This window comes from Lipotes vexillifer, unplaced genomic scaffold (genome assembly GCF_000442215.2).
Source record: "Lipotes vexillifer unplaced genomic scaffold, Lipotes_vexillifer_v1.1 scaffold1477, whole genome shotgun sequence".
Lineage (NCBI taxonomy): Eukaryota > Metazoa > Chordata > Mammalia > Artiodactyla > Lipotidae > Lipotes > Lipotes vexillifer.
In genome coordinates, this window is record NW_006776536.1 from 436,856 (window position 1) to 464,272 (window position 27,417).

Below are 27,417 nucleotides of genomic sequence, written 5' to 3' on the forward strand. Positions count from 1 at the left end.
TTCAGCAGGGTCACATTGTCTCAGATTTGGTCCTTGGGCAGATCGAACGTACTCTAGAAAAACGTTAGGAATCATTTGTCTCTTTAAATTCTCGTAATCCATATGTGTTCACTAGGTAATCACATAAGCTATACTTTAAATCATTGCCTTGTCATCTCACTTTTTTTTTTTTTGCTGTATGCGGGCCTCTCACTATTGTGGCCTCTCCCACTGCGGAGCACAGGCTCCAGACGCGCAGGCCCAGCGGCCATGGCTCATGTGCCCAGCCGCTCCGCGACATGTGGGATCCCCCCGGTCCGGGGCACCGCATCGGCAGGCGGACTCCCAACCGCTGCGCCACCAGGGAAGCCCCATCATCTCACGTTTTAATGTGTTCTATAAAATATTTTCAGAACAGGCTGTAAGAAGCCATGAAAGCAGTAAATGCAGAATGTTTTCATAGAGATCAGGAATCCAGAAGGTTAGGGTCTGTGATATTGAGAAGAAAACTTGAGAAGAACCACATGACTGCTGTGCATTCTAGGGAGTCAGGATTCTCACCCTTTCCTGCCCCAGCTCACCTGAGAGGTGGGACACAGTCCGATCGATCGTTGACAGGGACGGTGACAGGTGTGGCCCCCTCGTTGAGAACCTCTTCTCTCATAGAGAGTCGACGTGGTCAGATAACCAGGGTGGATCTTAGAATCTTCAGAACCACAGGCAGTATAGTCAGGAAGCCCGTGTCACTCCAGGGCCAGACGAGTATCACAGCTACTGAACATTCAGGCTAGTGCAGCTCATCGTGTTACTCTCAGGATAAACACTGATTGTCCGGAGTCCCTCGGGACTCAACTCAGGAGGTTAATCTCAGGTTAGTGGAGAGATGGATGATTTTCCTAGACCAGATCTTAGATGCCCTAGAAGTTGAGTCTAGCTAACATTTGGATTATTCTTTCTTAATCACTCATTTCTAGATCCCAAAGCACTTTATCAAGGCTGCAACCAACTTACTCCTGTTTTAAAAGATCCTTTATCTCCACACAGCCACACATACACAGGCTAGGGAAAATGAAGATGCTGCTTCATTTCATCTCACAAATGTGGTTTTATTAACGTAGTTTAATCATAAAACTAGTTCCCTCAGCATTAGCAGAATCTTTTGTTAAGAACTGGCCAAGCAATGAGAGTTTATTTGGCTTAAACAAATTTAAAGAAATAAGCCTGTTATATTGTGGAATATCAGGTAATTTACTTTTTTCATAGTCTTCTTTAAAGTACAAAAACCTCTAAAAGCCTCTAAATGCGATTTTGCCTGAAAAGTAACATTTGAAACCTTGTACCAAATATATTTATTGTAAAAGTAACGTATACTTTTAAACACTTTTTAAAGTATAGGCATATGTAAAGTAAAAAGTCAGAATCCTCTATGCTCTCACCTTACTGCCTTAGCTCAGGGGTCCCCAGCCCCCGGGCCGCGGACCGGTACTGTTAGGAACCAAACCGGGCCTCACAGCAGGAGGTGAGCCCTGCCACCCCCCCATCGCTCCCCGTCGCTCACGTTACCCCTGAACCATCCCTCCCACCCCCGGTCCGTGGAAATATCATCTTCCACGAAACCAGTCCCTGGTACCAAAGAGGTTGGGGACCGCTGGCCCTAGCTAATAGAGTTCAGGCTTTTAGGAATTTAGGTTTTAAATTTACAAGTGCTTGTTGGCCAATCACAGATCTGTTTCCTCTTTTGAACTCTTCTATAACTTTAAAACAAAATATCAGCCACACCCCCTTTATTATTGTTACTACTTTAGCCTATTTGCTACAGCACAGCTAATGAGTACATGGGTTATAGCGAATACTTGTAGATTCTCTTGAAAACCAAGCCCAAAATAGGAAGAAAAGAATGAGGAAGATGGGAGGAAGCCAGCGGCAGTATATTTTTATTACCATTGGGTGTCTTCTTTTTCTGTTTTTATGACATCTTTGTAGCATACGATTCACTTATTTATTTAAGTGTACCATTCAGTGGTTTTTAGTATATTCACAGAGTTGGGCGTTGTCTTAAGCATGTGGGATACATTCTGACTTCTTAGGTCTTGAAGTTTCAGCGTTTATTTTTAAAAACATTTTATTATGGAGAATTTCAGATGCACACAAAAGTAGACCAGAAGAGCATAATGAACCCCAGGTACCCAGTATCCATCTTTCTCTCTGACCAGCTTTCTTTCATCTTTACCTTCATTCATTCTCCAGGGTTATTCCAGACATTGTACTATTTCTTCCATGATTGTTTCAGTCTGTACCTATATAAGCTGATTTTAAAAAAACACGACTATATTAGTGTTCACATTAAAATTTTTAATAATTATTTAATATTAAATAACCAGTTAGTGTCCAAATTTCTAATAAATGTTAAAATTTTTTACCTTTATTTTATAACTTATTGAAAGCTAAGTTTTATTAATGTACAAATTAGTTGGTGAAGAATTTGGAGTCATGTTAAATACTTGTACAATATGTTTTAATATCTGCTTCAAATAAATTTGTGCCTCTGAAATAAAATCCCACAGATTCCAAGTTATATTTTACCTCCTTTCTTCCTGGACAAAACAGTCCTCGGACTCTCTTTTGGCCACTCTCTCTTGTTGGCTTACCTCTGCAGGAGGCTGCTTCTCTCACCTTCCCGTGAATATTCAGTCCACTTGGTTGGCGGTTTCCTGGTCTTGCCCTTCTTACCCATAGGACTGAGGGAACCTGAACATTCTGTACTGAGGAAACAGAACAGAGGGCTGGGTGTGGCAGAAGTCCATCTTGCCTTCCTCGTGGTGCTCTGATGGGATAAGTAATGCATTCCCTTGGGGGTGGAATGGGGTGGGCAGGGGTGGGGAAATGATTAATAGAATTTATTTCTACCTAACAGCGCTGATATGTTAAAAAGGAATGGCCTTGGAAGCAAGCCAACTTGTAACTTGGATGAGGTGACTTGCTGGCTTTGAGAGCACCATTAGACAAGGGAAAGGGAACTTCTGCTGGCTAAATAACTCCCCTAACTGTGTCTCCCTAAGAAGATACAGTTCAAGTAATAACAGCACAGGAATAACCATAGTCATCTAGAATTTTGTGCAGGTCAAATCCCGTTACAACAAACTTCAGTAGGATATCCAAATTCCTTGTTTGTCTTTTCCTACAAAGTATCCAAAAAAAAAATACATATACATATATATATGCAGTATATCAGATTATAGAACTTTTTTTGTTCTTAACTGTCTTTGGGGAGAAAAAGCACAGGGATTTAATATTTGGGGGACATTTCAGCCCCATCGGGCATTCTGACTGACACTGTTGCCAGTTCCCCCACGGCTGGGATCACAGATGTAAGTCTGCCCATCGCCCTTGGTTGCTCCTTGAGCTTCCCAGCGCAGGAGTGTTTATTTAGTTGTGCCGGCCACAAAGTGTAGTGAGCACCAGGGTTTGCTGGGGAGACCAACAATAAAGAAAAGATGGAGTCCATATTCACTAGGAACTTGTAGGCCACTGGGGAGGGAGCAGCTAAGGTGTAGGTCTACGACTGAGGTACAGTCAGGAGGGTATTTGGGAGTTAAGGAAGGAGTGGCGCTTTCATGGTACCTAGGTACTCCTCCCTAGGGTTTTTATCACACCCTACGTCAAGCCATCAGCAAGAGTCTAAAAGTATTTCTGTAGTATTTTCATTTTGTAGCTTTCATTGTAACGGGATTTAACCTGTAGCATCTTTTCATCAGAGAAATGCAGATTACACAAATGAAAATATCATATATCCCCCACTTGTACTTTCTGTACTTTGTACAAAGTGTACTTAACTGTGTGTTAAAGATATTATTGAGTATGTATAAGTGCAGATCTTTTGCAGATAACTTCGTATGAACATGGATATTTATTTTGTTTACTTTTATATCGAGTAAACTAGAACATGTACTGTTTATACAAAACATTAAATGTCTGTGGTATGTCATTTCCATGTATGATGGATGGGAGCTGTCGCTTTAAACCACTTAGGTGTTTTGAATGATGCTAGAGTAGCTGGTGGTGCTTAACGTGGCATTTTTTTTCCTGTCCACACTTTCTACCCTTGGTACAGGTATTTTTGATAAAGCTGTGGAATGGAAAGGTATGTTTTTCATGGGATGTTCAAGAATCTTTTACCTTAACATTTTTAAAGAGCTTCCTTTATGGGATTCTGTGTCTGACGTAAGCAGACTTAGTTTAATTTTAACAAATAACATCTTTCTAGGGGCAATATTTGAGTATAAAATTTTGACAGGACACGTATGAAGGTTTTTAAAGCACTTGGGGTGGGGGGTTGCTTTTAAAAGATAAGATCTGCCATAAAGAAAGGATGTGGCCAGAGAGTTGCTTATGGTAGTTCGTGGTTGAGGTGTGTTATTGACTGAATCCTGGTTACCAATAATTTGCAATTTCATTGAGGAGGGTGATGAAAGTATCTCTCAATACGTTAACATACGAAATAAGTTTGGGCCTTTATTAAAACTGGCACAGGCCTCTCTCGGGTGGAGGAAGACTCCACACTGAGCTAGTGGTGCCCTGATGATCAGGCTCGGCCACGCAGACCGGGTGCCAGGCTTCCTGCCCACACAGGGCACCCTCGTCCACCCTGTGCTGACCTCGGCAGCCGCGAGTCCATGCCCTTGCAGGACAGCACCCTCCTGGGGCTGGCGTTGCCTCAAAAGACCCACCTGGCTAAACAAGATAAGCCAGCCCAGCGCTTATCTTGAGGAGGCCTGATTGGGAGAGCAGCCTCCACTGACTTTCCTCCAGCAATGAAATTGTGAAAAGGTACTCGGGATGGTGGTGAGACTCACAGCTGTGTGGTCTCGACAGCACATCCCTTTTCTCGTAAAGAAATGAAGTGCTTCCTCAGGTGCTGGTCCTAGTGTGGGACACTGGTGGTGCATTTAGACTGCGCTGAGAAACACTCGCTAAAGATCTGTGATGTTTTGTAAACCGTGACTGTTCTGATGGTTGCAAAGTTAGTGTCTGCTCAGTGTTCCCCATCTCACTGGAAGTGTTTGCTTTTTCTCATTCGTAGCGGTCCTGTAATAAGGAGGGATCCGAACAAGCTCAGAAAGACAATGAATTTCAAGTAAGTAATTCAGTCCGTTCTGCACTTGTGTGAGGTGTGAGCTGGTGGTGGGCAGCCTTGCCCCCCTGCTCTGGCAGTGCCCCTTCCTGCCCTGGAGTCCTGCTGTGTGTCCCAGAGGAGGGGCTCTGGGGGTGCTGGGAGCTGCCACAGTGAGACCCAGCGAACAGTCTGTGTTCCATTTCCTACTGAGGGTGTAGGGAGTGGACTTTGTACCTTTAGGGTGATCTGAACAGCATTTGGGGTGCTAGGAGATGGTGGCTTGGGGTGACCTGCGTGCGTGATACTCTGATGTGGAGGTAGTCTGTCACTGCCCAGGTGTCTCAGTGGCTGCCCTTCCCCGGGGCAGGCAGGAGTGTTTTTCCCTCTGTGTGGTACCCGGCTCCCGAAGGCTTCTTCCTAAAATATGAGATTTCACTCAGAAATGGCGTATATTCAGAAGAGCTTGAGGTTAAGAGCACCTGCCCCCTCTTTGAGGCTCAGACGTGGGGCGTCTGGAGTAGTGATCTCCACACTCCAGGGAGTGAACAACTTTTGAGCACACTCCCCTAGCATGTGGAGGTTTGTGTATAACGGGGGGAGTGTGTGGGTGTGCGTGTGTAGCATACACACCACGCACCCCGTAATATCGACACACGTAAATACACTGGTTTTACTAATTGTATACGAATTATTAAAGTGATCAAGAAATAGAAATGTAAAAGAGGTGAGATCATATAAAGGAATAAAAGCGCTGCAGTTTCTTCCTCGTGGTTCTGTGGATGTTTTGCATGGGCCCTGCTACGGAGACCATGGTCTAGAGGATCGGGAATGTGTGCTCTCTGGGGTGACGCTGACTGAGAAGCTGTCAGTGGGAAGTGACTGACGTTCTGTCTTCAGCCTCCTGGGCCCTTTGTGTATAGACTTCCATCCTTCCTGGGAGTTGAAACTGTTGGGTCACTAGGACCTCCATGTCGCTAAATCTGAAGTGTGTTTCCAGCTCTCGTTTTGTCTGGACTCCATAGCAGCGAAGGCGGCCAGGACACAGGGACACGACGTAAAGGCCCCTCGTTTCCTGCACCCCTCCTTGCCTCCTTTGTGGGCTCAGTCTGCGATTGTCTTAAGTACTCAGAGTCCCCAGGCCTGAGGCCCTGCTTCCACCCACTGCCTTACCGGGCCACCTGATCCAAAGCTGGTCCTTGTGTTTCTCCTAGGGGCCAAGGGTCTGCAGCTCCTCCAGCCCACAGCCCTGCTTGGAACTAACACTAGCTGCTACCCGTCTCCTGGGGTGTCTCACCAGGTCCAAGACTGAACCCATACTCTCCGCACCCCTCCAAACAGCAAAATCTAAATCCGGCCTTTCTGGGCAGGCCAGGAAGCAGGGAGTCACCTTCTGTACCCTTGTCCCCTCACCCCCATGTCCCATCCACAAGTCTGTTGGTGGTTTTCCTTTGAACCATATCTTGGATCTGTCTACTTTCTCTCCATCTGGACTGTGCACCTGCCTAGTCCAGGCTGCCACCAGCCCCTCCCTGGGCTTCTGCTTCCACTCTTATTTCCTGCAGACCATCCCTTCGTCTTTGCCAGAGCCAGCTTTTGAACTGCTCAACCGATCGCATCAGCCTCTTGCTTACAATCCTTCGGTGGTGGCTCTCTGCCCTGGTCCCGGTTAGGTGGGCTTTATCCCCCCAGGTCCCGGCAGCCTGACCCCCGCCGAGCTTCCCGGTCTCATCTCACAACGCCCTCCCCCTTCCCTGCTCTCCAGCCGTGTGGCCCTAAGCTGTGTGGTTTCCTTCCTGCCACGGGGCCTTTGCAGATGCTGCTGCTTCTGTCTGGAATGCTCTGCTCTTCAATCCGCACCACTCCCCCCAACTGCTACTTAGAATTGGGATCTCAGCTCCCAGGTTCCTTCCTCAGGGAGCCCCTTCCTGCTCTCTCATCTAGGTTTGCTCTTCCATTCGTGCTCCTACAGCACCGAGTGCCTCTCCTTTGCACTTTCCGTGGCTGTAAGTTTCTGTATTACGTGTTAACGTCTGCCTGTTCTTGTGAGATTCTAAACTCAGGGTGGGATCCTGCTGCTTGTGCACATTCTTCTGTCCCTTCCTCTCATTAGTCCAATGTGCCCTCGCCGCTGGGGACCCGCGCGTCACTGCCACACCACCTCCTCCTCCTGCGCCGGCTGGATCTCTGCTCAGGGCCCAGCAGGCAACGGTAGTAGGTGCTGTGATTTTGTTTTTGATCCTCTGCGTCAGAAGGTGGGCAGTTGGCTGTCAGAATGGGGAAGGTGGTTTGTGTTCCTTGAGCCTCTTTGAATGGCCGGTCTCCTCCAGCGGGAGGCCTGGCTCCATTGCTGTTTGTGGTGCTAAGCCTCAGGAGGGGGCCAGCGAGTCTGGTGGGCTCACCTCCCTGGCCTGTGCTGTGTGTGTCTCACCTTCTTTGCTCTTTGGCCTCCCCTCCCCACCAGAGAAATGCTGTTACGTCTTCTCAGGAGGGTCATAATCTCGATATTATTGCTGGACTTTTTAAAGGAGGAAAACCACACAGATGAAGTGAGAAGTCAGTCTAACCCTCCCCCAGCCCCCCACCCCGGGCCCTCCCCCTCTTCTGCCCGCTCTGCCCGGGTCTCCGTCTGACCCTGTCCCCATTGCTCCCGGAGCCACTCTTGGTTCTGTCACCGACAACTTCTGTGTTGCCAAATCCAGGGCCCACTTTCCTCTGCCCCTTGTTCGCTGTCTCCACAGCGTCTGACACAGGACACGCTGTCGCCTGTCCTGACAGCAGGCGTCTTCGCCTCCCACACTACCGGCTGCCCCGGTTCCCCTCCTGCTGCCCCGGCTACATGAGGGTGTGTTAGGTTGCCGTGTAAAATGGGTTTCTTGCTGTAGGCACAGTCGGTTGGAAACATTGCTGTAGGTGCTGGGCATCCTCAGGCTCTGTGCTGCTTTCCCCTCTTCGGCCAGTTCGTTAGCTTTAACGCTGTCCGTACGCCGACGACTCTGTATCTGGCCCAGACCCCGCGGCAGCCCCAGCAGCTTCTCCGGGCTGATTCGCTCCTCTTCTTCCTCGGTTCCTCTGCTCCGCACATCGGCCCCTCCCAGGCCTTGCTTTGCCCCAGTCAGGGTCACCGTATCTGCTTGGGGGTGGCCACCCGTCACGCTCCGTCAGGATACCCTCAGCTCCTTCTCTGCGCTGCCCTGGTCTGCCGATGGCCCTGCTCGGTTCCGGCCGTTTCTGTCCCTGGAACGCAGGCTCTGTCCGGGCAGCAGCCACGTGTATCTTATTGTTTCCCTGGGGCTTAGCACACGCCGGGTACAGAGTACATGTCCAAGTTATATTTGGGAGGTGAATATATGAATGAGTATTTCTGAAGCCATCGTGATTCGTTTCGAGTTGAGGTATTGAGCTGCTCTCCTGAGAAAGCAGGACCAGCCGTGGGTGGATGGTGGGGGCCGAGCCCGGGTGCTGCAGGCGGTGGACCGGGTCGCGCCGTTGTGCCTGTCCTTCACTGAGCTCGCTTTCCTTGAGGCTTTGGAGACCTGAGGATACCTGCTGTCCTTCGTAACCTACCCATCTTTCTTGCTTGTGACTTGGCATTTTCTTTCATTTTCTTCCTCTCCAAATTCTTCCCTCCACACACCACCCCCGCTTCTCCCTACTGTGAATAAATATTGAACTGCAGTATCACAGAAGAACAAAGGTGTTTCTTGTTCACAGTGTGCAGAGCAGTGCTGAAGAGAATTGGAAAGTTCTTTAAGTCTCTTTCCATCTTCTCTCCACCATCCTGGCACCGGGTGGGCCCTGCTCTGGAGGATCCTGGACAGTGTGGCTTCGGCCCCAGTACCAGTGATGGTGCCACATGTGAAGTCAGCTCCCAGCAGGCTTTGCACTGCATGGGCACCACGCACACTTCCTGAAGTCATACTGTGGGTTAAATCTGTGTCTAGAACTAGACATTTCAGACGTAAAGGGCTATTTCGGATTGGCTGCACGTGTGTGTCTTACATATGCCAACCCCAGTGCCCTCCAGCTTAGTCACTCTACACAGAAAAAGGTTGAAAAACCAAATTTTAATCCCAGCAAAATTCTGGCTCCGTAGGACAGAGGAGATTCCGATCCTGCTCTTTGGAAACAGTTGGGGAGTGGGTTGGAGTTTTGAGGTGGGAGACTGTACAGAGGGCAAGGGGCTGCCAAGAGCCACTGCCCGCAGGCGGCCTGGTCTGGACCGAGCCCAGCACCTCCTTGTCCACAATGCCAGCCTCCGATCGCTTGGGCGGGCGGCAGCAGAGGGTTCGCTTCCCGTGGGGTGTCTCTGAGGCTGGAGTTGAGGTAAATGGGGCCAGCACTGACCATACCTCCTGCCTAGGTTTGCTGTGAGGTCAGGTGAGTGAGTGAAAACATTTTGCCAGCTCAATAGAGCTGTTAGGAATTCGTTCTCATTCTCTAAGCGTTTAAGAAATAAAACCGGTCTGGTCAAAGTCCTCCTAAAATCCATTAACTAGATAGGTCAGTGCTGTGTCTGGATTGTCGTTGTCTTAGTCTGCTCGGGCTGCCAGAAAAAGCCACCTGGGTTTATTCTTCATAGTTCTGGAGGCTGGAGGTCCAAGGGCAGGGTGCCAACACGGCCAGGTTCTGGTGACGGCCCCTTCCTGGCTTGTAGATGCTGTCTTCTGCCTGTGTCCTCACGTGGCGGAGAGGGAGGCAGAGACTGAGAGAGAGGGAGAGAGGGCAGGTTCTCTGGGGACTCCTCTTATAGGGATACTGACCCCGTCAGGGCCTCCACCCTCATGGCTTCACCTAAATCCATCACCTCCCAAAGGCCCCATCTCCAAATAGCATCGCACTGGCGGTGAGGGCTTCAACCTCTTAATTTTGGGAGGACACAGTCCAGTTCGTAGCAGTCATGTACAGAACTGTAAATTAGTGAATAGAGATTGGGCCTCACAAGGTGATGATGGTTAGATCATAATTGTGGAGATTATACAAGATGGTGGATGGATTACCAACAAACCCATTCTCCCCAATATGTAAAAGTGACTGAATTACTTTTTACTTTAATGTGGCCCCATGTCCTTTGGAAGTAGCTTTTCTTTTTTCCTTTTTGTTTTCTTCTCGCCAACTTAAGAATCATGTCCCTGCCTGATGAGTTTGTCCTGCTAAGTCTCTCTATCCATTTTGGTAAAATGAGTGTATTTTAAAGAGCTCTGTTTTATTGAGCAATGTTTCTCTGAGATCCTGTCCCACGGCCCCTTTCTGAACAAGGGGTGACCTAGAATCACCTGAGAGTGTTTGCAGACCACACCTGGTGCCCCTCCCGACACATCGACCTAGAAGCTCCATCTGTAGAAGCTCCTTAAGACGCTTGGGTACAGGCTCCTTCCCGCCCTTCACCCCAGCCGATGGAACTCTTAAGCTGTAATTTCCTGCTTAAGGGAAGAGGACTAAGGAGTGGATTTGAATTGAGACCAAAAGGTGGATTTTGAAGGCAGAATGGCTCTAGATCCCACTTCGTTATTAGGAGTAACTAAAGGCGGAACGTAGGAGCGTCAAAGAGGTGTAGACAAGAAGACAAACATTAAACGACAGAGGAGACTGGCGATAAGAGCAGAAAACAGAAACCTTGAGCGCCCTGTGCTAGGGTGCACTTTGGCATGGGCCCCGCACCCCGTGGGGGACCCCGCAGGCCAGTTTCATGGGCAGAGGGCCTTTTGAACCATTTTCTTTCCCTGGGCACTCTCAACCAAAAAGCAGATTGACCGTCACCAGAATGGATGGAATTGTTGTGACCTTTGATGAGATGCCAAGGGTGAAACTCATATGAGTCTTAAAATAAACAGAAGCAATAAAATATTGATACTGTTCTATTTTTGGAACCAGCGACCTAAATTCAACTTGAATTTTAAATCTCATCAATATAGTGTGATGTTTGCCAGCATGGATCCTGAAGTTTACAGATCTGTTTCTTCGTATTTAAAGTGGGGACAGTGGTAATAAAAACAACAATTGGTAAAAATAATAATGATGATGATGCTCAATCAGGGTTGCTGTGGGAGTGGGTGAAATGGCTCATGTGAAAGAACTGCTGATGCCTGGCACGTGGTCCACACTCACTAACCGGCTGGTGTGTTGCCATCTGTTTCAGGGCGCCGAGGCCATGGTTCTGGAGAGCGTTATGTTTGCCATCCTCGCAGAGAGGTCGCTGGGGCCAAAGCTCTTTGGCATCTTCCCCCAAGGCCGCCTGGAGCAGTTTATCCCGGTAAGATGTGCGGAAGGCTGGTCAGGTGATGGGAGCCACAGCGAGAAGACGGAGTCTGTCTCGTCACCGTCAGTGCAGGAGCCTGAGGCGCTGTGGTCCAAAATAGTAAATGTGGCCTATGTTATCACAGAAGTAAAGAAAAACAAAGTTTCTCTTGAATTTACATCAAAACCTCTGTCTTTCCTGCAAAGATACGTTCATCCATTCAGAAACATGCAGGCAGACCTTGTTTAACTGAGCTTTGCAGATGCTGGGTTTTTACAAATAGAAGGTCTGTGGTGGCCCTGCATTGTCAGACAATGGTTAGCATTTCTGAGCAATAAGATATTTTGTAATTAAGGTATGTACATTGTTTTTTGAGACATAATGTTATTGCCACTTAATAGACTGAAGTATAGTGTAAACATTACTTTTGGACACGCAGGGAAACCAAAAAATTCACGTGACTCGCTTTGTTGCAGTCGCTTTACTGTGCTGGTCTGGGACCGGACCCCCAGAATCTCTGAGGAGGCCTGTTTCTGAAACCTAACAACTTCCGGGCCTTGGTTATAGAACTCGCTGCAGGACGGGGCCCTGCCCGCACTGTGCCACGTGTCTGGTCTTTGCCCTGCGGGCGCCACCACTCTTCTTTCCCTTGTCTCCCACTGCCCGCCCCCACTCACTTTAGGGTCTTCCCTGCCCTCATGTGCCTGTCAAGTTTCTTCACATTTCAAGGCCTTGCTCAGATCCTCTGTTTGCAGGAATCAGGACTGGTTTCCCTTCCCTGCTGTGCTGAGGCATTGTTAGTGTTGCCCTGGCATCCACCAGTGTGCCTCGTTTAGAGTTCTGTGTGCATAGCCCCTGCCCTGTGCCCCATGCCCCGTGCCCTGAGCCCCGAGCCCCAAAGAGGGCTTTGAGCCTCAAGAGTTCCCTATAAAGTTGAGTGTGGGGCAACTCTGGGCCTGGTGACCGGCTCGTTTGGGTGGAGATGCCAAGCCTTGCTGGCCTGTGTTTCTGCCCGTTGAAGGGCTCCTCTTCTTGAGCTGTGTGAGCTCCCTAAGCACTAGGGGCTGCTGCCTTCATGTCTTGCCTCATGTGATGTCTTGGCCACGAGAGGCCTCGTTGTGCAGGGCCTCCCGGTACAGTCGTGCAGGCAGTGCAGAGCACAAGGACACCTGGACGACAGGGTGCTCTGCTTGCCAGGCCTGCATCCAGCGGGGGCCGGAGGGGGCGGGGTGCCCTCCTCTCTTTCACACATGGTGCTGTGTGTGCCAGCTGCCAGCTGCCAGGGGTGTGTTTGAAGGAATGGATGTACCTCCCTATATGGAAGAGTCCTTTCAGTCTCTTCCCTGGCACCTGGCTGTAGGTTTTTTTGTTGTTGTTGTTTTAATATAAACTTATTTATTTATTTTTGGCTGCGTTGTCTCTTTGTTGCTGTGCACGGGCTTTCTCTAGTCACAGTGAGCAGGGGCTACTCTTCGTAGCGGTGCGTGGGCTTCTCATTGCGGTGGCTTCTCTTCTTGCGGAGCATGGGCTCTAGGCGCATGGGCTTCAGTAGTTGTGGTACACGGGCTCAGCAGTTGTGGCTCACGGGCTCGAGAGTGCAGACTCAGTAGTGTGGCGCACAGGCTTAGTTGCTCCGCGGCATGTGGGATCTTCCCGGACCAGGGCTCCAACCCGTGTCTCCTGCATTGGCAGGCGGATTCTTAACCACTGCACCACCAGGGAAATCCCTGTAGTTTATTTATGGTTTTATTTATAGTTTTCCCATTAAAGACAGTAACATCTGTCTAGCATGAGAATCAAATGAGATAGCAAAGTATTAGAAAAAATTTTGGAAATACAAAACACTTCGTATGTTTATAAGTGCCAACGTGGATCCATCTTAAAAAACATAACGTTGATAAAACCAAATTGCAGAAGGCTACAAATGGTATCATAGCATTCGTATAAAGCCCAGTAAAAAGCAAGATACAAATTGTTTAATAAATACACAAGTGGGCCACTCTCACCTTCTGAGATGGCCCACACTCTGTGGAGTGTGTTTCTCTCTAAATAAATCCACTTCTTACCTAAAAAAAAAAAAAATTTTTAATAAAAAATAAATAAATACACGTGATAAAACTTCCCTTTTTAGAAAAGGTAGAGGACCAGTGAACACAACTTAGAATAATGGAAACCTCTCGGGGGGAAACACAGATCCTTGAGATCAGGGCACGTAGGTGGTTATGTCTATGGAATAGTTACTGTTCTCCTGGTTCTTTTTGTTTTTTGGTTTTTTTGTAATTTATTTTTTTAACTTTTTTTTAATCTTTATTAAATTTGTTACAATGTTGCTTCTGTTTTATGTTTTGGTTTTTTGGCCCCCTGTCTCCCCACTAGGATCGAACCCATACCCCCTGCATTGGAAGGTGAAGTTTTAACCATTGGACCGCCAGGGAAGTCCCTGTTCTCCTTTTAAAGTTCTGTACTCGTGTACATGTTTACTACATAACATAGTAAAGATTTTATTTTTAATTATTTTAAAATGCTAGGTTGAACCATATGAAACTGCCAGGGTTCAACCGTTTCTGCCTGCCAGAAACAGCGTTCCATTTGGCTCAGCCTGATAACGTATGTTATTTCCAGGTTTACCCTTGACCGCCGAATGGGGTGAGATGAAGCCCATCTCACCTGTTCCCATGGCTGTCCTCCAGCAGACACACGAGAGCAGTGACCTCTGAGAATGGTAGTCAGTCTCATATTTCTTTGTGCTGGGTAAAGAGCTTGGATTCCAAGATTTGTTCACGTTTGAGCACGTTAGCTTTAAATTATCCCTGTTGCTAAACCAGTTACGGGCATTCTTTAACAGAGCTGAATGAAAGCTGCACCAGCTGCCTTGAGGAGTCCTTGGTGTCCCGCTGCTAGATGCCGAGTTCCCTGTCCTTGTCGCGACTTGATAACTTAGGAAATTCTGGGGTTGAGGGGAGGATTGAGCCTGATGCTTTCAGGGAGCTCTCAGCTCCAATCACAAGGCACCTGCCATCTTTTGAGACTTCCATGACTGGGTGCTGGTCCGGGGCCTTGACCTGCAGCGTCTGCTTTAGTTCAGAGCGCCCTGTCGGGGACTTGACGTCCTGGTTCCCATTTTACAGAACCCGGAAAACGAGGCACAGAGGTATAAAAGTACACCCTTGGCCACGTAGCGTTGAAATGAGTGTTAAACCCAGAATTTGAGCTGGGGTTTCTCTAACTTGGGGACACTCACTCAACTCCTGTGCTGTATGGCTTCGGATTCTCAGAAAAATCTCTCTTTGGGTTTCGGTAGGGAAGTGGTTGGTTTGGAAAAGATAAGAGGTGCTCCCGTGGGTAGCCGTGAAAGCGCAGCCAGGACGAATGTGGCCGCAGGCTGTACTAGCAGAAGACGGACGAAGCCCCCCGCCACACCTGTCCCTGGTCGACTTTGCCCTGAGAGCCTGCTCTGGGCCAGGCTGGGTGCTGAGCTGCCCCGAGGGCAGGAGTGGGAAACTCTCGCCTCGAGCGCCTGGCGCCCCTTCTGCTGGGAAGCTGCTCTGAGCACCACACCGCCTGCCCTGTGTCTGAGAGGAGGGCTGAGCCGATGGGGGAGCTGGACGCGGGCCACGGCATAAACTGCTGGCGACCCGGCACTTTGAGCCTAGGGAGGAGCCCCCCGCAGTGTGGGGTAGAGTGACGGGAGGGCAGGACCATAGGTGCGTGAGAAGGACTTTGTCACAGCGAAATGGACCTTGTGGCTGGCCTGCCCCTCCCTGAAAAGTGCTGTCTGCAGGGCACAGTGCCCATTCTGAAGGAATTTTGTGCCCTGGATGAGACTTAGATGCCCTACAAAGATGCTTCTAGCTCTAGGGTTGTGTGATCTCATGCTTCAAGATTACCTGGATGAATGTCATTTTCTAAACTCCCCTTTTTAATTCCAGAGCCGGCGATTAGACACTGAAGAATTAAGTTTGCCAGATATTTCTGCAGAAATAGCTGAGAAAATGGCCAGATTTCATGGTATGAAAATGCCATTCAATAAGGAACCAAAATGGCTTTTTGGAACAATGGAAAAGTAAGTGATCAGCCGCTGGGCTCTCACCTAGTTTCCCACCGGTGGCTCCCAGAGGTTCTGGAGCAGCTCTTGCTTGCCGTGCGGGTCAGAGGCCTTCCCTGGTCCGCCAGCGCACAGGCTGTCCGCTGGTGATGATTGTCTCATGAATAAATTGTTCTTGAGTGTAAAAATCAATTCCTGAACCAGGAAAGAAGACTGTTTGCAGAAATGCTCCTGAACAGGCTGGATGGGCAGAAAATCCACACCCTAGAGTGTGCTGAACCTCAGGCCCTTTTACCTTCTCTCCGTCTGGGGTCAGGGGCCCTGCGGGTTTTGCATGGTTGCATTGAACTAGAGCCCCAAAAGCAAGCTAGGTGAATTGAGCACTGATCCTTTGTTCCCCTCTTTTGCAAGATACCTGAATCAAGTGCTGAGAATTAAATTTACTGGGGAATCCAAAGTTAAGCAGCTCCACAAATTCGTCAGTTACAACCTGCCTTTGGAACTAGAAAACCTGAGGTGAGTGTTTGCTTCCATTTCCTAACTTAGTAAAAAGTACAGCTGTCCAGAAATGCAAATGTTCTTAGTCACCACACCTGCTTTCAGTGAACGTTAGGAAGCATCACCTGAGGCTTGGTGTTTTGTGGGATGAGTTTAAACAGATTAATTCTGTCATCTGGAATTACAGTTTTATATGAGTGGCTTCATGGAGGAAGTAAAATTCCAGAATTCTAGTCCTGGTCAGTGACTAGGGCGGTAGGTTTTTTCTGAAACAAAAACAAAAAACAAGGGGCTTCCCTGGTGGCGCAGTGGTTGGGAGTCCGCCTGCCGATGCAGGGGACGCAGGTTCGTGCCACGGTCCGGGAGGATCCCACATGCCACGGAGTGACTGGGCCCATGAGCCATGGCCGCTGAGCCTGCGCGTCCAGAGCCTGTGCTCCGGGGGCAGGCCAGCGAGTGTCAGCCGATAAGGGGAACAGATCAGCCCAGGCTAGCGGGGGATGGAGTAAGAAGCTTGACACTGGTTTCTGAGTAGAGGCTATGCTGGTGTCTCCAGGGTGCGGGGGGCACACAGGCTTCTGGCTTCATCCATTGCCTGAGCATCAGCATTTCCACCTTTAACTACTCACATATCTGAGTGTCTGCTGAGCCAGCATCAGGATTGGTTCTGAGGAGACGTGACCAAGGCAGTCTGCAAGGAGCGTCTCTTTTGTTAGGAGAGGGAGAAAATAAGTAAATAAAAAAATGTCAGGTTGTGATGAGAGCTGTGAAGGAAACCAGAGGTCAAAACAGGCTGACACAGAGGGCTCTGCCTGGGGTCCAAGGTCAGACGGCTCCGAGGAGGGCCCCCCGGAGTGGGGAGAGCGTGTGCAGAGGTCCTGCCACGGGAGGGAGCTGGAAGGGTGAGAAGTAACAGCAAAACCTTCCTTTTCCAGATCATTACTTGAATCCACTCCATCTCCAGTCGTGTTTTGTCACAATGACTGTCAGGAAGGTAAGAATTGCTGCCTGTTATGCTGAAGGTGGGGCTCGTGTGTCTACTGAGAAGATTCCCTCCAGTGTGTGTGATAAATGCCAGGTGCCCTTGAAGAGAGGGTTAGGTACATGGAATTGTGGCACAGCCATGCACGAAGTGTTGTGTGACTATTAAGAGTGAGGTCGAGTTTTATACAAACCAACAGAAAAATCTCCGGGCTACATCAAGAGGAGAAAAAGCAAGTTTTAGAAAAACGTGTAGGGTATCATCCCATTTCTGTAAGAAAAAGTGTGAGAATATCCACTAAACCGAGAGCTGGGATACACGAAGTCACATATATGTTCAGTGTTTAACTCCTTTCAGTAAACATGTCAGTTGGCTTTGTCAGTCTGCAAGGCACTAAAGAGGAAGATGGCCTCCTCGACCAGTCTGGGGGTGCTTGCCTTCCGCACCTGCAGCCCACCACGCTGGCCAGAGCCCCCTTCTCTCTCGGCATTGGCTCACATGCTTCTAATGACTTCGGGTTTCTCTGCTTTAAAAAGTTGCACTCCCATGTACCCCTTACTGTAACCAGACTCTACCCAGTGTTATTTCAAACATGACAGTTTCATCAGAGGCCCCATCCGGCTGGGCACCTCCCCCCGATACTGCCATGGTGCCTGGCTTTGCCTTGCTGTCCTCATCCTGCCCAGTGCAGCTGGCTGAGGTCCACCCTTGGGCCCTTTCCGGGCTCTACGGCTTGTTTTTAATTTGGAGAACGGTCCCTGGTGAAGACTTGTCATCAGTGAGACGTTCGTTTGAGCCAGAATACCTGTTACTAATTAGCTGATGATTTGCTGGGCAAGTCAGGTCAAGCAGGGTGTGGCCAAGCCAGGCGCAGCCTCGTGTGTGTAGCGGGTGATGGTGGACGGCCCAGAGGGAGGCCCCCGCCGGCGGCGACGACATGGGGAGAGTGTGGAGGGGGCAGAAGCTGGACACTGGGTCTGGCCCCGGTTCTCCTATTCATGGCTCCCGGAAACGGACGATGTGTGCCGAAAAGCCTTGAACCTGGCTCAGCAGAGCCCACCCGCCAGCGCCACCGTGAGAGATGCAGCACATTGGGTAGAGTGGGGGGCGCTCTGAGCATGTGCCTGGGGGGCCAGTCTGGCAGCCAAGCCCCTTCTGCCCGGAATTCAGCCTTAAGGGAAGGAAGTGTGGTCGTGGGGTGCTGTCTGTGCTCTCCTCCTTGGGGGCCAAGCAGTGGGGCCTGTGTGGGCACCAGGGCCCAGCTTCCCAGCTGGGGGCCACAGCCCCGCCCACCTCGGGACTGCTGGGGGTGCCGAGCAGACCTTTCCCTTCCTGCCCCCGTATGGAAATGGGGGGGAGCCCAGGCCACGCTGCTCTTGGGGTGCTGGCAGCAGGGCTCTCGGGCCAGGCCTCCCAGGTCAGTGCTGCTCCTGGCACCCTGTCCCCCAGTCCCGTGACTCAGGGCCACGTCTGCTCGCTGCGTGGTCAGGATGCCCTGACAGGATTAGAACCACCCTGGGCCCTGTGGTTGGAGACCTGCGCCTTCGATGACAGAACGTGCCCAGAGCAAAGGTCGTGTCATCCAAACCTTTTTGCAGGTAATATCTTATTGCTGGAAGGCAGGGAGAATTCTGAAAACCAGAAACTGATGCTCATCGACTTTGAATACAGCAGTTACAACTACAGGTAAAGTCAAATGTTTTTATTTCAGTATCCTGTTAGTATTTTAATATGTGTGCGGAACGAAGGAGAAAGTAGGTCACGATACCATCCTGAGTTGGAAGTTTCCTCCCTAGAGGCCAGCACTTTGTGTCCCAGTGGCCGCAATGGCCGCGTGGGGCAGCGCAGCCTATTCTCATCTGCGTCAGTGGGAGCAGGGGCCAGGTCCTCAGAATCCAGAACTTGGCCTTTCATTGGCTTCACCAAAGCACTGACCGCAGGACGGCACTCCTGAGCGGTTGCTCCAGACAGCGGGCCAGGGTGCTTTGGTCTGTCCCGTCACTGAAGCATTCATGCTTTCGGGGCCCTGGGGTCCCGGGGGGGCTCACAGCGGGGCTGCTGCCTCATTTTCTGTGCCTCTCTCTCTTTTTCAGGGGATTCGACATTGGGAATCATTTCTGTGAATGGATGTATGATTATAATTACGAAAAGTACCCCTTTTTCAGAGCAAACCTCCTGAAGTACCCCACCAGGAAGCAGCAGGTAGGAGACTCGTGTCTGTACTCAGTGCACTGACTGAGAAGCAAACCACACACCTCAGTGTTACCCAGTCAGAGATGATCACAGCTTCACTTTTAAAGATGCCCCTTTAAAACCATGGAGTTGCTTAAGCAGGTCCTCTTGCTTTAAAATGTTATTTTGTGTCAAGATACAGACTCAGTATTTGAGTCCAGCCTTTTTAAATCCCTGTGCCAGAGGTGACCTGCATCCAGTCAGAGAGGAGCACAGCCTCCTTCGTGATTCCTTCTAGTGTTTTCCCAAAGCCCAGCCTCCGTCCTGCTCTCTGGCCTTCCGTGGGGGGTCACTGACTTTCCTCTGTTGGTTTCACGCTGTGCCGGCAGAAGTAGTCTTGGGGGCACCGTGGGTCAGTAGCTGTCGCAGTGCTCGCAGAGCCCTTTCCTGTCCTGGGTTATGCGAGTCCAGTGACTGGAGAATCAGTCCTGTGGGACTCTCTCCCCAGGAAGCCCTCCGTTCCATTCTTCAGCCTGTGCCGAAGCCTTGGGTTGAGGATGAGTACGTAGTGATGCAGAAGCTAGCAGGCTAGAGAGAAGGGCACTGCGTCCACCTCTGCCAGCCTTGCAGGGCAGCAGCTCCGCCCGCGCTGGGCGGCCCTGCCGCCCGACATCCCTTCTCCCGGGATCCCCGCCTGGTCAGAACGTTTCCCAGGGGCCGGGGGTGAGGACGGATGCAGTCAGTTGCTGCAGGTAGCTCACTCAGGAGAGGTTTCTCGAGCACCTGCCTGAGCTGGGCATGGGGAGAGTCTCCAGCAGGTGGCCACGCTCAGGGGCAGCCATTCAAATACAGACTTGCCATGTGGCCAGACCTGGGCTGCTCTCTTCTGGCCTCATTTTCAGGCTGACCTGATGACCTTGAGCCTGTCCAGCGCAGTGGCCGGGACGGTTTTGCACCTCGGGTTCAAGCTATGTGGGTAGAAAGGGCGGGAGAACGTGGGGCTGTTGAGCCCGGGGAGGGGAGCACGCAGCAGGCTTCGGGTTCCTGCCGCGCTGGAAAGGGTTAGGCTTTTACGGACGCTGGGCAGGCAGCTCCAGGGACGAGAGCTCTCAGACCGGCAAGGGGAGATTTTCAGTAAGAAGACAGATTTCATTTTAGTGGAAGGCGGCACAGCCGTGCAACCCCCAGCACTGCACAGCAATGGAAATGTAAAGAAGCTCCATTCCTGTTTTCTGAGAGGTTTTAAAATCACATACAAGTGTTGGTCTGTATCAGGTACCCTGTCTGTATCTACTGAGGTAATCTCCTGCTTTTCTGTCTTTAATCCATTGAAGTGTTTTAAAATGTTAAACGATACTGAGATTCCTGAAATAAACTATTTGAATGAGTTAACGTTCTTTTGTAATGCTCTTTTGGATCCAGTTAGGCAATTTCTTATTTTAGGAGATTTATATCTATGCATATATGTGAAACAGGACTTTAATGTTCATTTAAAAAATTATTCATACCTGCTTTTGGAATAAAAATTATACTAGTCTTACAAAATGAGTTGAGTGTCCCTTTTTATTTTCTGGAACAAATTTATCTAAGATGGTGTTGTTTGAAAGTTTGGTAGATTTTGCCCATAAAGCCATCTGGGCCTAGAACTTTTGGGGGAGGGAGGGTCATTAATTACCACTTTCTTAGGGTTTCAGTCTCTTCAAATTTTCTATCTTCATTTGCCACCTTCAGCGTTTAGGGTCTCCAAGAAGTTAAACCATCTAGGGTGGTGGTTCAAGCATGGGTTCTAAAAACTAATGGGCCTGGATTTGAATCCCAGATCTGCCACTGCTGGTTGTAACGTACTATTTCTGTGCCTCAGTTTTCTCATCTGCAAAAATTATTTTGTTGTCGTGGGGAGTGTGCCTGTTACACAGAATTTAATAGGTATCAGCAGTCATCTTTTTTGTGCCAGGTTTACTTCAGAATCTACAGCCCCCTGCCTAGGACAGTGCTTGATCTTGAATGATGCTTTCTGGTGGAGGAGGGGGCGTAGTGTAAGAAAGCCGACTTTAGAGCAGGAAGATGGAAGAGGCGACACAGGGAAAGGGTGGGGAGTGCCTTCCAGCCGGGTAACCAGGGTAGCAAGGGTTGTTACGGGGGAGAAAGACTGACGGCTGTTTTCTTCTTTACAAAAGCAAACAAGCCGAGGTTGGCTGTGTTCTGTTGCCTTTTGATATGGTATGAAGCAGTGAAGAACAAGGGCTCTCATAAATCCTAATTTCATATGTAGACTCAACGTGCAACCTGGTAGAACCTTAGGGTAAACTGTGTCTTCTCCAAACCAGAATCAGATGCTGCCAGTTTATGGACGTAAGTGTGGAAATCATCACAGCATCTTAGGGGTGGAAGGCCCCTTCACAGTGCCTGGTCCGGCGCCTGCCCTGAGGCAGCATCTGCTGACGAGTGTCAGGGTGCCCTGGTGCCTCGTGCCAGCGCTGCGTGGGGCAGCAGCCAGGCTGGGGAGGTGTGGAGTAGGCTGACCCTGCTTTGCGGTCAGTGGAAGACAGGAGTGTGAGTTAGAAGGAACAACTCTACCTAAATTACTTTCTGCAGAGGCAGTAGTGGTCTTCCCGACAGTAAGGCATCGAGTCCATTAAGTTCTCTGACTGTAACCCGGTGATCCCGGCCGGGTGGGTGAGCTCCCTGGACCACGCCCCTGGGCAGAGCAGGGTGGCGGGCTTTGCTGACGTCCGGAAGAGTCACGCTTGACGTGTGCGCTTCGTGACAGCATTGACATCACCTGTTTTTAACCATCATTGATCCTAATGTCATTGCTTTTTTTTTAAGCTCCATTTCATTTCCAATTACTTGGCTGCATTCCAAAATGAATTTGAAAACCTCAGTAATGAAGAAAAGTCCGTTATAGAAGAAGAAATGTTGCTTGAAGTCAATAGGTAATTTTTTTCCTTTGTCGGTTTGTAACGATAGCTTCCCTCTGTATAGCGCGTACTTGGGATCCCTCCTTGCAAACAGGAGTATTTTAGGAGCTCCCTCACGACCATACATCTCGAGGTCTTGTACGTTGTCAAAAACAGAACACTTAGTTCTTGTCCACGTGGCCGAGTGTGTTCGGATCCCCCAGATTTCAGCACACGGCCAGTGAGGAGAGCAGGGTCTGTGCACTAGGTCAGGCCGCGCGGGTGGCGTTCCGAACCGTCATCCCCGCCACGGACTCTGCTGCACAGCCGCTGCCGCCAGGGCCTGCACATTCTTCTCACTAGTGCTCCTGGAGAGCTGGGTGCCACCGAGTAACATGGTTCTCCTAGAAAAGAATTCAAAATCTGTTTTCTCAACAGCTGTCAAAGCAGGGCTGAGAAAGCTCCAGATTCCGCAGAGGTCTAGATCACTGTGTTCTCACACTCACTGATCTCTTTGGTCAGGAGGCCTGAGTTATTCCTAATCTTTGGGGTCTTCCATGAGATTATTTGTTAACAGTGACGGTTTGGGTGACTGTGGCCCTCCTTCCTCAGCATAGAGCACCTCCTTGGTGTCCTTGGAACTGTCCACAGTCCTCTCACTGAGCTGAGGCCACCCTGGTGGCCCCTCGGCTCCGCCTGCAGAGGAGAGCTTCCCTCCCTGGTTCTTGATCAGATGGAAATAGGAAGGCGGAAGTGGAGAAGACCCAGACAGAAAGGGTAGCACTAGGGGATCTAGTGGGTCAGGGATGAAGAGAAGCAGAGTCAGGTCTGGTGAGGGCGGCACCGAAGCCCTCGTTCCTGAATTAGAGCTTTATCTTCATCTTTTTGAGAAGAACTTGGATTCGCAGTGAAGAGGAGCGTGGCACAGCCTAGAGGTGGGGACCTGGCCACACCCTCCTGATTCACTTCCGGGGGAGAGGGGCATGGGGGATGGCAGCAGGCTGTCCGGAGGCCTGCGCTTTCCTCCACCTGTTGCTGGTGGGGTAGGGGCCGCCAAGGCTGTGCGCTCACACGCGTGCCAGAGGGTTTCTCTCCCTGTGTGACCCACGCTTCACCAGCAGCGGCCACTGAGGCCTCCGGGTGGGTCCTGCGAGTGTTCTGTGTGCCAGGGACAGGGAGTCGGGGTGTTCACACCTGCAAGGTTACTGGCCAGCGGTGGGGAGAGGACGGCTGTGGGCTCCCGCTGCTCTGTTGCCGTGGAATATCATCTCACTGGGTCGGCCAAGGCAGACAGTTTGCACCCAGATGAGTCAGAACGTCCATCTGGCAGGAAATGATGTCATCGGTCCTCCAACTGGTCCCACACATCTCATGTGCATTTCCTGCTTTTGTAATTACAGGTTTGCCCTTGCGTCCCATTTCTTCTGGGGACTTTGGTCCATCGTACAGGCCAAGATTTCATCCATTGAATTTGGGTACATGGTATGTTTTGGGGGTGGTTTTTCTCTTCTGCTCCCAGGAAAGAAAGGCTTCCATGTACGTGAATGCTCGGCAGTAAATGCCTGTTCCTTCCAGGGGGTTACCTCTTCCCCTCCGAGTACCTGAACCAGGTGACCTGCGGGCTCCCCCCCGGGGAAGCTGAGGGAGAAAGGAAGGCTGCATAATTGAAGCCACTTTTGCTGATGCTGTGTCTGCCTGTGGAAGTTGCCCTCACTCCCAGGGCCAGCAGGTCCCGCCTCCCCTGCTTCAGAGAAGTGCTCTGTGGTCCTGTGGTTCTGATGGGGGATGTAGAGATACAGACCCTTGAGGTCCAGCCCCGACCTCAGTCCCTTCTGACACAAGGGACACTGAGTGAAGGAATGGTGGTGGGGTTACCTACCGTGCCTTGTTATATTCACCTGTTAACACCCCATCCTCTGGCCTACAGCACCCGACTTAAGAGTTGGGAGCTGGTGCTGATTGAGTTAGACCCCCTTTTGTGCAGCAAGTTTGTACCAAACCAGGCTGTCTTTTTATTCTAACCTAAGTGCTGTCCTTGGCATTTTACTTTGCTCCGTAGTGAGTGGTGGGGGGCGTCCTGGGGCAGGGGTGCACACAGGTGTAGCGAGCACCTTGCTTTGGGACAGGTGGTGGGAAAGAACTGGTGCATTTTGTTCTCCTCGGTTCTCAGTGAGGATGGTTTCTGCTTCTAGGCAGAAGATTTGGTAATGCACAGATGCACTTAGGCAAAAGAAGGGGAAATGTGGATTTTTAAAGCAGATTTGGAGTCATGGTTAGATGTTACTGTAAGACAAAGTGGACTTCAGAGAAGGAAAACCACTGAAGGTAGAGAAGGGCGTTGCATCCTAGTGAAGGCATCACTTCATCTGCAGGACATAGACCCTCAGTGTGTGTGCCCCTGAATTCTTCAAAAGACACAGAGCAGGGACTTCCCTGGTGGTCCAGTGGTTAAGACTGCACGCTTCCACTGCAGCGGGCATGGGTTCCATTCCTGGTCAGAGAACTAAGATCCCACATGCCGCACAGCACGGCCAAAACAAAACAGACCGAAACAAAAGACATAGAGCAAAAAGTGACAAAGCTGAAAGGAAAGGGGGAATCTACTATTCACCAAGTAGATTGCACACCTCTAGGTAGCAGGTGGACCCAGGAAACCCTGCCACAGGCAGGGTGGTGGACACCTGAACATCATCACCCCAGCCAGCTCAACCTGACGAACATGGGTGGAGCCCAAACAGCTGCAGGACAGACATCCTTGTCGGAGAATGTGGAGTCTTCGTCAGGATAGGCCACAGGCTGGGCTGTGAAACAGGCCTCGACTTTACTGCAGAGTAAGTTCTCTGACCACAGTGCAGTTTAATTGGAAATCAGTAACCAGCAACCACAAAAATATCTGGAGAATTCTCAGTTATTTGGAAGTTAAAACTGTGTACTTCTAAATAAACCCTGGATCAAATGAGAAATTACAAGGACAGTTAGAAAATATTTGGAATTATAATAAAAACACAACATACCAGAATTTGTGGGATGCAGCTAAAGCAGCATTTGGAAACTTATGGCTTTGCAGCTTAAATGTTGTCTTGGATATGAAGAAAGTTCTCAAGCCAGTGATATAAGCTGCTACCTTGAGAAGCTAGAAGGAGGAAAACCAATTAAGCCCAAAGTAGACAGAAGTAGAATGAAGGTAAGAGCAGAAATCATTGAAATATAAAATGGACAAAAAATAGAGAAAATTAATGATACCACAAAAGTATTTATAAACCTCTGGCTGTACTAAGCAAGAAAGAAAAGGGAAGACAAACATTACCAAAACCGGCTACAGAGAGAGGCTGTCACTGCAGACTCCGTAGATGTCCACATAGGAGACGGTGATGAACAGCTCTGCCCGCAGGTTTGACAACCTGCCTGAAATGTGCCAATTTCTTGGAAGATAACAGATGACCAAAACTGATGTAAGAAATGGCCACATAGTTATTAAGTTGAACTCATAATCAGAAACCTATAGATTTGGGACTTCCCTGGTGGCACAGTGGTTAAGAATCCGCCTGCCAATGCAGGGGACACGGGTTTGAGCCCTGGTCTGGGAAGATCCCACATGCCGCGGAGCAACTAAGCCTGTGCGCTGCAACTACTTAGCCTGTGCTCAACAGCTCTCGAGCCACAGCTACTGAAGCCTGCGCACCTAGAGCCCGTGCTCTGCGACGAGAAGTCACCGTGATGAGAAGCGCACCGCAATGAAGAGTAGCTCCCACTCGCCGCAACTAGAGAAAGCCCACGCACAGCAGCAAAGACCCGATGCAGCCAGAAATAATTAATTAATTAATTAAAAAAAAACATAAGTGCTACTAGCCTCCTTAGCCACGCATTCAAGGCTACTATACACCCTCTTAAAAAAAAAAAAAAAAAAAACCTATAGAGTAAACTTCAGGTCCTGGTAAATATCATCAAATATTTAAGGAAGAAATAACAACAGCCCTACAGACTTGTAGAAAATAAAGGGAGAGGGATCGCTTCTCAACTCATTCGATGAGGCTAGCATGACCCTGACACCAAAACTAGACAAGGACATTTCAAGAAAACTGCAGATCACTGCTTTTCATGAACATTACCCCAAAACCATTATCAAAATACTGGCAAAAAGTAAGTCCAACTTATGTAAAAGGATAATATTTTATGACCAAGTGGCATTTATCCCTGGAATGCAAGGTTAACGTCAACATTTGAAAAACCTATTAGTGTAATTCACTGTATTAACAGAATAAAGGAGAAAAATCATACAATCATCTTAGTGAATGCAGGAAAAGCATTTGATAGAATTCAACACCTGTTCATGATAGAAAGTCTCAGCAAACTAGTAATAGAGGAGAACTTCCTCAGCCAGGTAAAGGGCATATACACAGCTCTTGTACAGCTGCTGTGGTAATCGATGGTAAAGCACTGAATGCTCCTCCCACCTCTGCCCCAAATATAGAGCAAGGCAAGGGTGATCGTGCTCACTTCTCCTCACAGGCTGCTGGGGTGCCTAGCCAGCATAGGAAGGCAAGAAAAAGAAAGAAAATGCAGAAGTACCAGAAAGGAAGAACTGCCTTTATTTTTATAGGTGACGTGATCATGCACATGAAAAAATACAGAGGAATCAATAGAAAAGCTATTTAAACTACTGAGTGAGTTTATCAGGGTCGTAGGATACAAGGTCAATATGCAAAACCCACTTGCATCTCTACGTGCTAGAAGCAACTGTAAATGAAAAAGTGTTGTGTTTACGGTGGCGTAAAAAACTTGAAATACTTAGGGATAAAATTTTTCAAATACGTGCATGATCTGTACACTGACAACTATAAAACATCGCTAAAAGAACCTAAATAGAGATACCGCATCTATGGATTTAGAAGACCTAATCTTTTTTTTTTTTTTTTTTTTGCTGTACACGGGCCTCTCACTGTTGTGGCCTCTCCCGTTGTGGAGCACAGGCTCCGGACGCACAGGCTCAGCGGCCATGGCTCACGGGCCCAGCCGCACCGTGGCATGTGGGATCTTCCCAGACCAGGGCACGAACCCACGTCCCCTGCATCGGCAGGCGGACTCTCAACCACTGCGCCACCAGGGAAGCCCCAGAAGACCTAATCTTAAGACTTCCATTCTCCCCAAACTATCTGTCGTCTCCGTGACCCCAGCAAAATCCCCACAGGCTTTTGGTAGAAATTGACAAGCTGATTCTAAAACGTATGTGAAAATAAATAAATAAACTATTTATAACTAAACACTAAAACACTAACTAGAACCACGTTGGAAGACTTAGGCTACCTGATTTCAAGACTTATTAAGCACAATAATTAAGACCATGTGGTGTTGGTAGTAAGATAGACATAAATCAGATGGAACAGACTAGAGTTCCCAGAAATGGACTCCTACACATACAGGTAACTGGTATTCCACAGAAAGGCCAAGGTTTAGATTTTCCAAAAATGATGCGGGAACAACTGAATAAGCCAT

At 49.3% G+C, this 27,417-nt stretch overlaps 1 protein-coding gene across 2 annotated transcripts in view; it reads left to right on the top strand.

Annotated features, from left to right (window-relative positions):
* The window catches only part of CHKA (choline kinase alpha), a 62,135-nt gene that overhangs the window by 32,480 nt on the left and 2,238 nt on the right, over positions 1-27,417 (top strand). Inside the window, exons 3-11 of one of the 2 annotated variants that reach the window (XM_007450409.1) lie at positions 5,060-5,113; positions 11,229-11,342; positions 15,257-15,390; positions 15,784-15,888; positions 16,806-16,864; positions 18,451-18,538; positions 18,946-19,054; positions 21,854-21,960; positions 23,325-23,406. In XM_007450409.1, coding sequence (XP_007450471.1) covers positions 5,060-5,113; positions 11,229-11,342; positions 15,257-15,390; positions 15,784-15,888; positions 16,806-16,864; positions 18,451-18,538; positions 18,946-19,054; positions 21,854-21,960; positions 23,325-23,406 — 852 coding nt within the window. The remainder of the gene's footprint in view (positions 1-5,059; positions 5,114-11,228; positions 11,343-15,256; positions 15,391-15,783; positions 15,889-16,805; positions 16,865-18,450; positions 18,539-18,945; positions 19,055-21,853; positions 21,961-23,324; positions 23,407-27,417) is intronic. The other variant, XM_007450410.1, reaches the window with a different exon arrangement.